This window comes from Vicugna pacos, chromosome 4 (assembly GCF_048564905.1).
Source record: "Vicugna pacos chromosome 4, VicPac4, whole genome shotgun sequence".
Classification (NCBI taxonomy): domain Eukaryota; kingdom Metazoa; phylum Chordata; class Mammalia; order Artiodactyla; family Camelidae; genus Vicugna; species Vicugna pacos.
In genome coordinates this window covers 72,511,742-72,528,299 of record NC_132990.1, presented here as the reverse complement: position 1 = coordinate 72,528,299, position 16,558 = coordinate 72,511,742, and the positions used below count along the sequence as shown (strand labels likewise).

At 43.2% G+C, this 16,558-nt stretch overlaps 1 protein-coding gene across 5 annotated transcripts in view; it reads right to left on the bottom strand.

The window, feature by feature from the left end:
- GARNL3 (GTPase activating Rap/RanGAP domain like 3) overlaps positions 1-16,558 on the bottom strand; it is a 138,826-nt gene that overhangs the window by 109,624 nt on the left and 12,644 nt on the right. For 2 of the 5 annotated variants that reach the window (XM_072960138.1, XM_072960139.1), the window contains exon 2: positions 16,252-16,422. The exons of 1 other annotated variant lie outside the window; for it this stretch is intronic. In XM_072960138.1, coding sequence (XP_072816239.1) covers positions 16,252-16,422 — 171 coding nt within the window. Of the gene's footprint in view, positions 1-16,247; positions 16,423-16,558 lie in introns of those variants that run through there. 2 more of the 5 variants (XM_072960140.1, XM_015240334.3) reach the window with 2 other exon arrangements.

The following is a 16,558-nucleotide window of genomic DNA, read 5'->3' as shown; positions in this document are numbered from 1 at the left end:
TGGCTGAATGGAAGGGGCTGTGAGGACCAAGAGGGATGAAGCTACACCATGAAGGAGCCCTGGTTCCCAAATGACAACACAGATGACCCCAAATAGGAATATCCTTATTGGGCTGTGAGATGAGAAATGACTTTTATTTTATTTTATTTCGTTTTAAGTCACGATTCAAGGTTTATCTGTTACAGCAGGTGATTTTATCTTCATTAATACAGCTAGCTAGAGGTAATAGAAAGTAGTGTAAGAATCATTGGTTGTCAGAGGGCTGTTGGGCCAAGATGACTCTACTGGGATCGGCAAACTACAGCCACCCAATGCCTGTTTTTGAAAATTAAGTTTTATTGGAATACAGCCACACCCTTTGGTTATAGGCTGTTTCTGTGGCTGCTTTTGCGTTGCAATGGCAGAGCTGAGAAGCAACTGAGACCTGTAAAGCCCAAACTACTTACCCTCTGGCCCTTTATAGAAGGTTTGCCCACCCCCGGCCGTATAGTGTCATGAATCCCTTTTGTTGGTTTCAGACCTACCCATAAACTGTGGTCAGTAGTCCAATGAAAACACCAGTGTTTATCAGGCTTTAGGGTCCATCACAATCCCTGGGGGAGCTTTCTAAAAATGCAGATGCCCTGGCCCTATTCCCAGAGGTTGTGATTCAGCCTGACTACGATTTTAACAAGCAGTGGTGGGAGTTCTGATGCAGCCGGTTCACAGACAATGTTTTGAAAAGTACTCCTCTTCCAGATGACTCTGGAAACCTGTCACATTCTACAGTACTTTTATAAGGAAGGACAAGGCTTTGATGAAGTTTTCCATGAATGAGAGGAGGTGTGATGTAGTCATTCAGGGCAAGTGCTTCAGTCACAGACATGGGTTCTTAACCTCCCTGGGCATTAATTAGTTCCCGCATGTATAAAATGTGATTGATAGTATCACCTACTTAATAGGGTTATAAAGCATAAACTATAAAGAGCAGATTAAAGTTTATTCTAAGCACAGTGTCTATTACATGAAAATTATTCAATAAATGTTAGATACTACTATTGCTCTTATTAGCATGAATTCTCCTCTGGTTGTTAGAGAGAGAACCCTGGGAAGGGGTGTGCAGCATACATGATGGCTACCTTTTTAAAGACTTTTAAGTAAGATGCCCTTTTTTTCTCCTGCCGTGGAAAGGGAGACCTCAGCCAAGCAGCAGGCCTCCAGGGGCGGGGCTGAGGGCAGCATCACAGCTCAGCACGACATCTCCTTCCCAAAAGTGTTGGCCTCGCAGTGTGACATCACCTAGAAAATACTTAGGACCCAAGAGCATGTCACCAGAACAAGGCTGGTGCAAAAAAGGACCAGCAAGTTCAAGTTCCTCACATGCAACATGCTCTAGGCTCTAAATAGAAACTCTTCCTGTTTTAGCAAAATAAAGGATGTGTGAGGATGCTGGATCACACTTCACAAGCATGAAGTGCTGAGGAACTTCATGTTAAATCTCTAAAGAGAGCCTGGGATGAAAGCAAAGATTTCCAGCCCCACATAGAGGCTAGAAAAAATACTGTTATATAAGTCAGGACCCCAGAAAGCAGGAAAACCCCCTCCAAAGAGTCAAAGTTATAGAAACTGAATAAGGAAAAAAAAGGAAACAGTGATACAGGTCTTTCCTTACTCAACTGGCCCAAAGTAACTGACCCTAATGACTGGCCAGACCCCACTAATCCAGTCCTCAGTCCAGCCCTGCTGGAAGAGTTAAAGGCAACACAAGAAGGGGGACTCCTCCTGGATCAGCAAAGAGGATTTGTGAAAAGCAACAGGTAGCTTACCAACAGCGGAGTTCAATCTCAAGAGTGCCAAGACACCACCACCGCCCCTTGATAAGCAGATAGTGGTCAGACAGATGGAAGGGATCCCCCTATTTGAGGGACAGAGAAACTTAAAAATGTGCCAGACTATAGATTTAGGCTTGGAGAGAGCCCAGGGCCTCCTAACAACAGGTATTAGAATAGTTTATTGCACATAAGGGAGCAGTTGTCTCTCCTTCTGAAGATAAGTGACACAAAAAGCAGAACTGCAATTATGCATTAACTTCTAATGATGAAATGGAAGATGTCTTCTTTTGAGGAGATGTCAGAAACCAGGAAGCAGGAAGTAAGCAGGAGGATTTCTAGAGTGTAAGGGTCCCAGGAAAGCCAAGCCCCTGGCTTCCTGCTTCACACAGTGCCTGGTTCCCCTACTATGTTTCTAGGGCTGCAGTATTGTGTGCTCCTGACTCAGGATCTTGAGTTTACCATCCCTTAGCCAGTTTTGCCAACCATAAAGTGGTTAGACAGGCCTGGATGTGAATGTCAGGTCCATGGCACACTAGCCCTGTGACCCCAGGCAAGCTACTTGTCCTCTCTGAGCCTGTTTCATCATCTGTAACATGGGATTAAAATAATATCTGTCTCCATGGGAGGATTAAAGATATCATAAGGTGCTTAGCACAACACCTGATACATGCTAGCCACTAAATAAAGACTGGTTATTCTAACTGTTGGGGACCTTTCCTGCCCTGGCCATGACCATGCCCCATGTGTCTCAGAGTGCCTGGTTCGTGGTAGGCTGCTCAATGAAAATTTGTTGAATTAATGAGTCTTGAATAAATGATAACCTCTGCTCGCTTTTGCTCTACCTGAACACAGGAGGGCTCCTGCCCCCTTTTCTCTACCCTCCTCCACCTGCCCCCTCATCCACCATTAGATATTCTGACATATCTTTGGGTACATTTGGTGTTACTTCCACTACTATTCAGTCATCTCTCTTATTCTAATCTTCTTTTCTCTAACATTCTGGAATGCATTCCTTCTACAGTATTTATGTGTCTACTAAGTTTCTGGACAAAGACAGGTGTCCCTGGATCTCAGCAGGTTCTCTGTTATTACTAACGTCTTGTGGTAATTTACTGCAAAGTTCCTTTCAATGATGATTTCCACCAGTGCCCTTAAAATTCTATCCCTGAATAAGAAACAGCAACCACACCAAACATTGGCAAGGACACAGAGCAACTCGACCACTCACACACTATGGGTGGGAATGTACAAGGTAAGCTAATCCTCTTTGGAAACCAGTTGGCAGTTTCTAATAAAATTAAACATGCAGTTACTCTATGACCCAGCCCTTGCACTCTTGGGCATTTATCCTAGAGAAATGAAATCATGTATTCACAAATACCTGTACACAAATCTTCACAGCACCTTTATTCATAATAACTGGAAAAAGCCTAGAAATCCTTGGAAGGGTGAAGCGCCAAACGAACTGTGGTACATGCACACTACGGAATATTTCTCAGCAACGAAAAGGAACACATTACTGACAGACACAACAACCTGGATGCAAGTCCAGGGGACTGGGTGGAGTGGAAAAGGCCAACCCTAAAAGGTTATACACTATGTGATTCCATTAGACAACATTCTTGAAATGACAATATTATAGAGGGAGCGAGGTACAGTTATAAAAGGGCAACTTCAGAGACTCTGGGGTGATGGAGCTGTTCTATGTCTTGTCTGCGGTGGTGGATAAAAGAACCTACACATGACAAAGTTGCATGTGACACCGGCGAAATCTAAGACCAATGGATTGCATTGATGACAATCTCCTGGCTGTGAGTGGTACTATAGTGATGCCAGATGTTACCACTGGGGAAACTGGGTAAGGGGTACCTGGGATCTCACTGTGTTATTTCTTATAACTGCATAGGGATCTATGACATTCTCAAAATAAAAAGGTTAATTTAAAAAACTGTATCAGAGTTGAAGTTCTTTCACTCATTCAATCAACAGTTGCTGAGCACCTACGAGGTACCAGGTGCTGGGCCAGGTGCTAACCGTGAGCCGTGTGGTCCCTGCAGGCATAGCACTTATGGTGCAGTGGGAAAATATAAAGTACATAGGACTTCACAGGAACAAAAACATTTTGCAAGCAAATCGCACCTGTGTACAGCAAATCCAGTAAATTGTAAAACGGCTTAATTTAGCCCCGTCACGAGTAGCATATGCCATCTTCGGATGTGGGTGCCCATAGCAGAAGCCTGACAGGTCTGTCACTCCGCTCAGCTCAAGACCCACCATCCAGGAACCTGGAAACTGCCACCCACAAAATGATTCCTGCAAACGTAATGTCCACACATCAGCTCCCTCCCTTCCCACTCTTTTGCGACCTTGACTTCTCCTTTCCTATAAGGTCAAGATCAAACAGATTTCCAGCTCAGTATAATTTGGTTTGGGAAACACTGCTCCACAGGATACTGATACATGCATGACCACGTGTTAAGTTAAACAGAAACTTATTTAAGGAAAAAACCCTCAGCAGACAACATATGTTGTTGCATACCTCCCTTGACCATCTGCAGATTTTAATTCTTTGGGGAAATCCCTCCAAAGTCTGTTTCTCTAGGTTTTCAAAGTTTCTCTGCTGAGATTCCCAGAACCTGCCTCCAACTGCACCCAGACCCTGAAGGGAGGCATGCTATCCAGAGTGGGCACTTCTGAACAGTCCTATGGGAAGCAAGCATCCTACAGAACACCAAGGTCATTCTGACCCTTGCTCCTCAGCGTGGTCCTTTCCCTGAGCTGGTTAGAAAGGCAGGCTCTCAGGCCCCACCCCAGACCTAATGAGACAGAATCAGTATTTTAACAAGATCCCCCAAGGATTCAAATGCACATTGAACTTTGAGAAGAACTGATTCTGGCTCTCAAACCTAGCTGTATACCAGAATCACCTGGATTTCTTCCCTAATTTGTTTTATTATGAAATATTTTAAGATGCAGAAAAACAAAGAATAATATAATGAACACTGCAGATACACTTGAAACCCCTGTGTATGTCTCCTTGATCCTATTTTCGCCTCTCTCTCCCTTGAAATAATCACTGAATAATTTGGTTTATACTTCCTGCTGATGTTTTATGTTTGTACTACATACTTATTCATAAACAATATGCAGTGTTGTTTAGCACGTTTTAAAATTTTACACAAACGTATACCTTACTGTGACTGTCTCCCTGCAACTAGCTTCTTTGATGGAAAAATTTGTTTTTGAGATTTGTGCACACTGATACCTGTAACTCCAATTATTCACTTCCAGTGCTGTCTGGTATCCTGCTGTACCAATACCCCACTGTTCCTCCATTCTCCTACTGTTCACATTTCAGTTGTTTCCAATTTTTAAACAATGCTATAATGAACATCCTTTACATGCCTCCTTGAATACAAGCACAATCATATCCCTAGATTACACATCCAGGAGTGCTGGGTTGTGATATGCGCATCTTTATTTTTTCTACATATTGCCAAATTTGCTTTTCAGAGTGAGTATACCAACTTAGTCTCCCATCAGCAGCCTGTGAATTCTATTTGCCTCATATCTTAGTCAACACTTGGTATAGTCAGAAATTGGTTTTAGCCAGTCTGAGGATATGAAATGGAGTCCCACTGAGGGTTGGTTTTAATCTGCATTTCCGCAATAACTCAAGAGCTTGAACATCTTTTCCTAGGCTTATTGGCCATCTGAGCTACCTTTTTTATGATTTGCCTATTCCAAAGTTTTTGACCACCTCTTTTCTGTAGGATGTTGGTCTTTTCCTAATTGATTTGTAGGAATTATGTGAATATTCTAATACCCCAAAATACAGATGTCTTCTTCTAGGTAGTGGCTTTTCTTTTTAAACTTTGTTCCTGATATCTTTTATTACAAAAAATTTAAAAATTCTAATGTAGACATTTTCAATCTTTTCCTTTCCAGTCTTTGTTTTTCTAACTTAAGAAATCCTTCACCACCATGATGTCATATAGTCCTCTGCTGAAGTTTTAAAGTTTGCTTTACACAGTTCATCTAAATACATAAATGCCCGGTTCCCACCCCAGACTCCCTCAGTCAGAATCTTCAGGAGTGGGATCTAAGCACCTGTATTCTTAACCAAAATGAATTCCACAGGTGATTCTGGGAAATGCTCACAGACCCACCTCCTACCCACTGGATGCCGATGGAGGGCATCTCCTCTATAAAATCCATCTCATCTCCAGAAACCATCTTATCTCTGTCTCCTTTTCTGGCTCATCCTCTCTCTTTTTGTTCCCAAACTTTAAGTGCTTCTTAAAGTTTGTCCTTTGAAGGATGTATCTACTCTTACAGCGTCAGTATTACTGACAATTCTCAAATACACCTCTAGGCTTAATTTACTCGTTACCTTTCCTAATTTTCCCAGAAGCTCCAGCAGCAAGCAGTTCAGTGTGCTTTTTCCAAAACTCCTTCAGTAACTTGGTTTCTCACTTCTGTCAGTATATGATTATTTTCACTATCTCCACTCTATGAAACCAACCTTGACCTCTCCTATGGTTTCAAGCTCTAGCATCAATCATTGACTATCATCAGTGATCATCTCCCATATTTGGCCAGCCTAGTCTTTCCGTCTCACGGGTCCTCACTATTTGATACCCGGATTCCTACAATAGCCTTGTCAGTCTTCCTGACACCTCATCAAAGGATCTTAGGGTATAAGAGACTTCCAGGTCCAGAGACTTAAGGACCATTTGGTGTCCAGCCTGTTATCTGAGATAGAATGTTCTCTACCAGATACTTGAAATATAGCTAACCAGTCTCTACTTATACACTGTTAGTGATAAAGAAACACAGTACACCCAGGGCACTCCATTCTTCCTCTCAAAGTATTTTTTTTCTATATTGAATTGAAATCCATCACACCTTAATTTCCACCAGCTGGCCCCACATCTTCACCCTTTCACTCCTTAATTTCCTTACCATCCCTTAAACACCCCCGGCCTCCTGTCCTGTCTGGCCCGCTCTCCCCTTCTCAGCACTCCAGCCACATTGCCTTTTTTCCTTACCTTCAACTTGCTGAATGTCTTCTCGAATCTTAGGACCTGGAATGCTCTCTCCAAACACCTTCTACCTGACCCACTCCCAAAATTACAAAGAAGGTATTGGATTAACTTTGCCTCCCCTACTAGAATATAAATTTCACAATGGCAGTTTCTCTGTTGGTTTTGTTCAATGCAAAATTCTTAGCATGTAACATAATACCTGGTACAAAGTTAGCTCTTAATGGGGCTTTATTAAATGATGAGTGAAGGAATGTATGGGTAAATGAATGAAAGCATGCTGGCCAACCCTTTGAGGCCATAAAAAATAAGTTAAGATCACTTCTACAGGAAAGCCAGCCCTTCAAGTATCTTGGGAGAGCCATCATGTCCCCTGGGGTTTTTCTTCTTTATGGGCAGCCAGGAGCAACACAAGAGGGTGAGATCAGCTGTACTAGGTAGGTACCTAGACAAGCAGCAGGGCAAACACAGAGACCACTTCATCACTTCTTCTAGGATCAGGCCTGGAGAGACACCCCTCTGTGCTCACAATTCTGCTGTCAGATTCTCCTAGAAGTGAGCTGCATTACATAGCATATTCATGAAATTTATTTTTGAGTCAGATGTAAAAATACTGTAAATGTTGCCTCAGGTTAATCTAAAAAAATTCACTTCAGAGGTTAATGCAATGTGAGGAATATGAGTAAAAGAAGGCAACGCTGTGGGAAGCCATCACAGTGGACAAATTGTGACATTATTCACTAACCATTAGTTCATGATGAAGCTTGCATTTACTATGTCTAGTGATTGACATCTTTCAATAAAGGTAATTCAGTTAAGTCCAACTGATTGACACTGTAACATTACAAAGTGGATCAGCTGCAAGTGTCAAACTCACCCAACTGGTAAACTTAAGATCATTACATTTCATTGCATGTAAATTATAGTACAACTTAAAAATTCTTTTAAAGTGTCATAAAGAGGAAAAATAGAAACTTTGATCCTAAATGTAAGTAAATTAACATCTATATGAATAGAGAAATCATATGTGCATAAGTGTTGCCTGATATGTACTTAGCCCTGTCTAACCCACCACTAATTCACTGCCTGATCTTAGGCAAGAAACAGCCTTTCCTAAGCCCTCAGTTCTACGACTGTAAAATGGGACTTGATTAATGAATTAATTCAAAAAATGCTGATAACCATGGTAAATTCCTCATAGGGCTGCTGGATTTAATGAGAAAATATATACGAGTACTTAACATGGTGAGCAGTCTGAACACAATAACTATTGGAAGAGACAGGGGTTGTGAATCCACATCCCTCACTGGGAGGAAGGTGTGTGCATGCTTGAAGAACAACACAAAGAAGAAACAAATCTGTGGAAATCTAGGGACAAGCTAGATTTTCCTGTAATCTAAAGTTTTCTCCCTTTAGGAACACAGCTGTTGGGGAGGAAAAATTTTTTTTCCTCTTATGTTCTGTAACTGGTGCCTGTGAATGAAGCTGACAAAAGACAGATTAACGGGAGAAAAGACATGCAAATTTTATTTTTAATTTTACATTCAGAAGGGCTGCACAGAAAAGAAAACCCAAAGTAGCGGTTAGACTCAGGGACTTACATACCATCTTAACAAAGGACGATAAATAGTGGCAAAGTGACTTGATAAAATAAAGGGGTTTGGGGCTTCTAGGAGTGGTAACGCTGGAGAAAATGGATACATGGGGAAAAACAATAGGGTTATATAGTAAGGTTTGTTTGTGAAGACTCATCCTGTTGCCTTCTCTGTTTCTGGTGATGAGGGCTGTTCTCCTCTTGGTATGAGAGAGGGGAGGGGACACCTTTACAAAGAGAAATGTATGCCCTGCTTTTAGGCAGATAGGGAGAGTGCAGAGAGTTCTTCCTGTGTCTGCTTTTTCTTAATTTCCTTCAGCTCAAAATAATCCTTATGCTAAAGTGGCATATTTGGGGGTGGTATATTCTGATCCCCTTTATAGCCAGTACCAACATATGAAAAATTCTTAGTCTCAAGCATAAAAGTAAATGCTTGTGGAACTGACTGGCTACTTTTTAGCTGCATTTTTTAGCTGACCTCTTTATTGTATTGTCATCTACTGGACCAATTTAGATCTACCTCATGCTTATTTGTGCTTGGTTTTTCTCCAGGTACATTCAAACCACATAGTGGAAGAAAAGCAGCTTACTCTGTACTTTTTAGGTCAAACTATATTTGTAAAAGATTTTCTAAAAATTTTACTTCACCAAGGTCCTCTGATCCTAAGAAAATAAGACTTTGTAACCGAGTGTGAGGGAGAGTGATGAGGGAAGGGGGGAACATTCTTCAAAGAAAGCCAAAGAATAGATAAAACAAACTTACAGAAATATAGAAGGCAAAAACATTTTAACTAAGAACATCTGTTACTATAGAAGGTGACAAGAAAACAACCATCCTGCACCCAAGGCCAACATGAAATTTATAAAAATGAGTGTTGGCTTTGGTGAATTTAGGGCAGGGCCACCTAAACAATTTCCTTTTGCCTCCTAAAAGCAATGATTAAAAAGAGTAATACTAACTAGTCACTATTTATAGTGTGTCCTCATGGTGCTATGTACTGTACTTTGAGATGAGGTGAGCACCAAAAATGGGTTGCTGGCCCTTGAGGACTATACAATTTGAAAGAATAGAAAATGCGAATAGTCAAAGGAATAGAGTTCTTAGTAATGGCATAACCTCCTTGAGGAAAAATGATTACTGTTAGTGGTTATTTCTCCAGGGGATGCTGAGCTCAATGGTGAGTAGGGCATGTGCAGCTTCTGTTCCCAGAGAAGGACCAGGATGTCCTGGCAGAGTGACATCGCACTCTCCCCTGTCTGAGGTCACACGGAGCAGCAGCACAGTGTTTAACCCTACATCACCCTTGAATGGTGAAGATCCACATTCCTCTCCATTCAGTTCAGGCCACGTACCTCCCTGGGGACCTCACTGCTCTTGTGCCTTCAAATATTACCTCTATGCTAACAACTCCCCAAACCAAATCTCCAGCTAGGATCTTTCTCCCCAGCTGCAAGTTCAGACTTTCAATTGCTAGACCTGGTTCTGTGGACACTCTGGGAGGCCCTAAAACATAACATGCCCTGAGTCACCCTCACCCTCACTCCCCATTCACGTCTCAGTCAACAGAGCTGCCATCTTCTTTCCAGCTACTCAAGGCTCAAAGTTCAGGTACATGTCTTCTCTCACATCCAACATCTGATTGGTCTCCAGGCCCAGGTGCAGGCTCTACACAGCGTTGCTTTTGAATGTTGTATGTTTGGATCCTTGTTTTTGTTATTTTTTTCATTTACTGTATCTTGGTGATCTTTCCAAACCAATATCGAAAAAGCCTCTGTATTCTTCCTTAAGTTTACATAGTATTCCACTGAGATGTACCATATTTTATTTAACCAGTTCCCTAAGTAAATGGTTTTCAGTCTTTCACTACTACTAATAAACTGCAATGCATAATCCTGTATATGTCATTTTGCATGTGAGGATATTTCTAGAATTTCTCCATGTCTTTTAGTCCCTTGCCACTTCTCTCCTTTCCATTTCCACTTTCTCTGCTTTAGCTGAGACCTTCATCATTGCAGAGGCCTCCTAACTAGCTACTACTCTGCTCTATTACCTTTAACTTACCCAACAAACATTTAGGGAGCACTTTTACGCACCGGATGCTCTGCTAGGACAGGGAAGAACAAGAGAATAAAAATAGACAAAACAAAACAAAACTCCTCCTAACCAGACCCGCACAAATCCTTGCCTGTCTTACAATTGTTCGAGCTTTGGGAGCCTATTAATAAATCAAACCGCCCTCTTCTCTGTATCTGGAATCGGTTGAGAATTAGTGACAGGAGTCCTGCAAATGGAAATCAAAACACCAATTTCCTTACTGTCAGAGTTGACATGACAAACGTGGCTGAGCCCAACAGCCACGTGGGCTTCCTACTGCTTCCCCGAGTTTAGACCTGGAGCAGCCGCCGAGGAGAGACTGGTCTGCAGAGAGGCAGACACTCATCAGCAGAATCGCTGCCTCATGACTGTCAAGCTCCAACAGGGGAGATCGAGACGGGGGAGGTGGGGCTCCACTCCTGTCTCTAGAAGACGCTGGTGTGTTTCTCCATGTGGAAACTGGAGAGATGATCCAAAGGCAGGAGAGAGAAGGAGGAAGGGGGCAAGTCAGCCTTCCAGCCTCTTTCCTCCATGGGACTAGGAGCAGAAGTTTCTTTATGGAAACAAGAGAATTTCCCCTGACAGTAAAGCCAAAGACTTTCCTCCCAGCTCTGTGTTTTAAAATCAAGTAGTCCTCTACTCAGGAGCAAACGAGGTCTTTTAAGGCTTTTGGAAGCTATTTTCAAGTGTCTAAATACAAAGCTACCTAATATTTGTATAATGCCTTGATGATAAACTCTTTCAAACACATGGCAACTTTCTTCAAAACTTCAAAAAGTAAACCATTGCTAATTCAGCCGAATGAGGGAAATTAAGTCTGAATTATACTTTTTCAGAAATCCAACTTGTTGGGAGTATAGCAGGTAATCACAGGAAGGACTGATAGTAAAAGCAAACAACTGGCAGATAATTCAGAGGGGATTCAAAACTTCAAATTTTCCTTCCTCTGTGCCTGGCTGACATCCTTTTAAGGCAGAATGGCTCTGAATAACCATCTTTCCAACAGCTTTCCTTTGTTTTTTTCCCCATGTATTGAGCTAATAAAGAGATGTTACCTCTTTTAGGGTTGAACACAGCCCTGAAACAAGGTTCTGAACTAGAAGTGAGGATACAGACAGACTCACAATCTGCCTTCTGCCCCACTTCCCAACCACAACTGCATTCTCAAAGGAGCTCCGTGGCTTTCCAATCATCAAATTCAATTGTCAGATTTTAGTTTTGATCTTTAAACTTTGTTATACTCGACACCTTCAGCTAGATCACTGGGTCACACCACTAAGGATTCTAATTAAATAGGTTCCATGATCCAGATTTTTGAAAAAAAAATTTCTTATTTTTGTGAAGGATCACAGAGCACTCCCCCTTCTTCTTGAAAGTCTTCCACTGGTTTTTATGATCCAGGCAAATTCTGTTCTCCTACCTCCTGACCACTCCTGCTCCGTCACCAGAGAAATATCCTCTCTGCCCAGTAACAGACACAAACCCACAGAACCAGGAATGGACATGTGACCCAGATTGGACAACTAGAGTCCTTCCCTGGGGTTCTTCTAACTGATGGGGCAGATTTTTTCTCTCAAGTAGCAAGTCTGAAAGAATATACCCGACGCTGCCTCAGATCACATCCCCTTCTGCCCAGTGAAAACTCATGGATGGTAGGAGACAATGAGGCCAACAGGCAGAGAGAAGCAAGGCTAAGAGGTGGGAGGTTGTGGGAGTAATAGAAAAATGGACTGACCTGACAGCACTCATGTCCCTGGATCCAGTCATTCCTGAAGCAAGCGAGATCTGTCCCTCTCCTTGGTTTGCTTATATGAACTTATACATTTTCCTTTCTGGTCTAAACTATTTTGAGTTGAGTTTCTGTCACTTACAACCAATAAGCCCCCCTCCCTAGTCCATCTTTTAATTGGTTTCCTGGCCTTTTCATTGTAACATCAGTGAAATAAACTTCTAAAAATCAGAGCTCAAATCATCACTTGTCCATCGTGAAAACCATTCAGAGTCCCAGTGTACCGGGTTTAAGCGCAACATCTTTCACAACATACCCCTCAGTGTGACTTTCTAGATTTCCTACTACTTCCCCACATAAGCAGCAAACCAGCATCCGGTCATCCAGAATGCTCTCCTCCCACCTCTGCCTATTAAACCTACTCAAGAAAAAGAAAACAAGGAAGGAAGTTCCTCCTCCCTTTTCAAGATCCAATTCACATTACTCTCTGTCAGAAGACTCTTCTAAGAACTTCCTGCCTCCAAAGACGTAAATGTACCCCTCTCCAGACCTAATGGCACTAATCTAATGATCTCTGTCTTATCCTGTCTCAGAATCTGTGGTGTTTCATCTCAGGGACCTGTCATTAAGGGCAAAAACAACTCAGTTGCCAGAGTCAAAACTCTGAGGGTTACTTCCTCACCCCACCACCCATGCATTTTGCCAGGTCTACTCTAATCTTACTCTTAATTATTTCTTAACTCAATCTCACTGTTCCTGCCACTCATCAGAACACTTAATAACTCCTACCTGGGCACTCTCCTAGGTCTCCCTGCAGCCAGCCTTATCCTTCTGCAATCTAGCTGCCCACTGACACCAGTTATCTTTCCAATATGCAAATCTGATCATGCTATGCTCTGGCCTAGAGAGTCAAGACCAAGCTTCCTAACATGGTAGTTAAGCCCTCCCACTCCCCAGTGACTTGGCTTCTGTCTACCATCCCAGGCTCACTGCTCATCACTCCCCAAGAAGCACCAGCCAAAGCAGGCTGTGGTTCCCCTCAAACCCAGAGTGCTTTAATGCCACTGGCCTTTGCACACATGGTCCCCTCTGTCTGGGAAGGCCTCCCTCACCTCTGCCTGGTAAAGTTCCCATCCTTCAAGTAGTCCCTCCACTAAGAAATCTTGGACGGCCCTAGGTAACAGCACTTTCATAAGCCCCAGCTTAATCTGTAAGGAGATGCTTTCTTTGCATGCCTAGTGCCTAGCACAAGGCCCAGCACAGCACACAGGTGCTCAGGAAAACTGTTTACTAGATATCAGAAGCCCTTTCTGGTAGGATAGGCCTTGTATTACCATGGTATCTCACACAAAGACTAACTTTGTGCTTGGTCGACTTTACTGGTGTCCAGTCGGGTCCTGCTATATTCTTCACCTGACAGTACCAAGACACCCTGCGGACACTGACATCCCATAAGCACTTTGCTTCTGCTGCACGGCTGAGCACACTGAGGTGAAGCCATGGGCAATGGTGCTAGACAAATCCCTGCTCTGTCACTTACAAGCTGTGTGTCCTGGACAAGTCTCATAATTCTTCTGGACCTCAGCTACCTTATCCGTAAGATGGAGCCAGCAGTAGCTACCTCGTCGATGTTTTTGTGAAGACTAAATGAGAAAACGCACTTGGGATGTCTGCATAAGTACCTGGTACACAGGTAATTATTAAGTATTTGTTGAATGAATTAGTTAACGAATGAGCACAGCTGCAGAATGACAGAGGTTCTTAAAGATACATCTTTCTAACCAGTTTTCCAGAAAACCCAACATCTGGCTCCCGAGAGAATCAGTTTTAAGACCGGCTCCTGAGAACCCTAAGTCTAGGGTGCAGACCTAGGCCGGACCCCGCCCGCCCTGCTCTTGCTGCAGCTTCGCTAGCCCGCGGCCGCCAATCACCAGCGCCTGGTCCCACCCCTAACCAGATTCACCAATAGGACCTGGAAGGCACTGCCTCGGGCTGCTTCCGCTGCGTCTCATAGGCTGTCCAGCGGTCCGGCCAGCCCCTTTGATGGCGTCATACGCGTGGCGTACTGTGGGGCTTGTAGTCTAGAAGAGGCTGCGCCGCTAGGTCCGCTTTGAGGGCAGAGCATCCTGCCTGGAGCTTCGGAGGAAGGAAGAGCGGCCCTTCCCCCACGCCACCTTTGGTGGATGAAGCCCACGTCTGCCTTCCCCACCTTGTAGAGCGCTGGAGCTGCCCGGATGCTGGTTACCAGCGGCCTCCAAGAAACAGGAGCATTTTGCTCAGATAATTCAGCATCCATTGAAATTTTAGATTTCAGTTTCAAATCAAGAAGATGTTCAATTTCCATATTCTCATACATTGAACTACGGGGCCATTGTGGGAGGTATGGTGGCAGCTGTGAGAAGCCAGCGGTGACTCCAGACTTCCTCTAGTTTCCCGGAAGAACCCACTGCAGAACTAGCATTCATGAATTTATCCCAACCATGTGAATCTTGTCTGTTTGAAACAGCATTATCTCTTAAGATTATACAATGGCTCCACATTGCCCAAGATATAAAAAATTCATACCCTTAGCCAGGCATATAAGGTGCTTCATAACTATTCTATACTTATTTATGTGTGGTTACATTTTTAAAAGCAGTATTTTTCAGCATTTGCTGCACATGAGAATCACCTGGGGAGCTTTATAAAATATTGGTATTTCTGTGCCACCCTAGAACTTGGAAACTTGGATGGATGGTGCAGGCTTTCATGTGTTTTAAAGCTCCAAGGATGATTCTAATGTGTGTAGCAAGGTTGAGAACCACTGGTTTAATGCCTGTCAATGCTGCTGGGGTGTACTTTCATGGATCTGAGCCTTTGCTCTGCAATTTCTTCCATTTAAAGTGGCTTTCTCCTTTCCTGCATGGCCGATGCTCATCCTTGCTAAGCTCACTGTTCCTCCTTTTCCTCCCTGTCTCCCAGCAGAACACTTCCTCCTGGAGCACTTCATACCTGCTTCTTTTCTAGCGGCACTGGAGTTATTTGGTTATCTGTCTGCCTCCCTGGAAAAGCTGTGAGTTCCTTAAGGGGGGGTACCCTAAGAGTCCTCTTCTACCCACTCCAGAGCCACTGAATCTGAACCTCTGGGGTGGGCCTCAGGTACAAGTTATTTCTTGTGATTCTGATCCTTGATTGAAGCTAGGAATTAGCCCTACGAAGGTACTAGGTACAAGAAGTGTCAATAAATACTTGTTGCATGGAATCGATGAAGCATCCCATTTGCTTCTAAGGCAATCATATTGTTGCACCTAGTTGCCTTTGATTCCCCCTGGAAAGCTAAGCACCCCTGTTTTATAGTATCTTCTTCATTCATTCAACAAGTATTGTACACCATAACAAAGCCCTGGGGACTCAGGAGTAAACAGGAAAACACAGTTACCACCCTATGGGATTTAGAATCTATTAATATATTAATTATGGTATAGCTATTATCATTTCTTCTGAATAACAATTGGAATTTTTTTCCCCTTCTAGATACTCTTTGATATTCATGGGGAAGGAAATGTCTTACTCTCTTATATCCCCAGTATGTTGCTGGCACATAGAAGACATTTGGTAAATGTTTATTGAATCAAAGCAACATGTTTCATAGCACTTGTCACAATTTGTAAGTATTTATTTGTGTGATTATTTGATTAATGGCTATCTGTTCCATGAGCTGTAAATCCCCTGAAGACAGGAACTGAATCTATTTCACCTGCCACGCCTGACACAAGGCCTGGCCAGAGTAGGCGCTCAATGAACATTGCTAAGTAAATAAATAAATGCACACATAAGACATCATTAAGAATAGAAATGAAATCTCCCAACCAAATATCCACTCCCCTCTCTTTCCTTATTCTCCCCTCAAAAGGTAATTTTCATCCTGGGCCTCAAGGGATTTCAAGCTACAGTGAGCAAGAGCCCCAACTGAGATGATGCTTCTTTTACTTACTTACAGGTTGACCTGGGACTCTACTTCAGGGTCTTTTGTTGGCCACATCTGAAGGGGCTGGATGCCAAAGGAGAGAGACGACTTGGCTTTCCATAGAAGGGTCTGTGCCAGCTGACTCCCACAGGACCCTTTCGTCAGCGGATCCATCAGTGGGCCTGGAGGCTGGAGTGCTGTACTGAAGCAGAAGCAGTTGGGAAAGGCACTGAGAACAGAGAAGAACGTGGTCCATGGCTGGCCTGTTCCGGCACTCTCTTGGGGCGCCACTCCTACCCAGAGGCCAGACCGTCAATAATGAGTAGAGGATGAAGCCA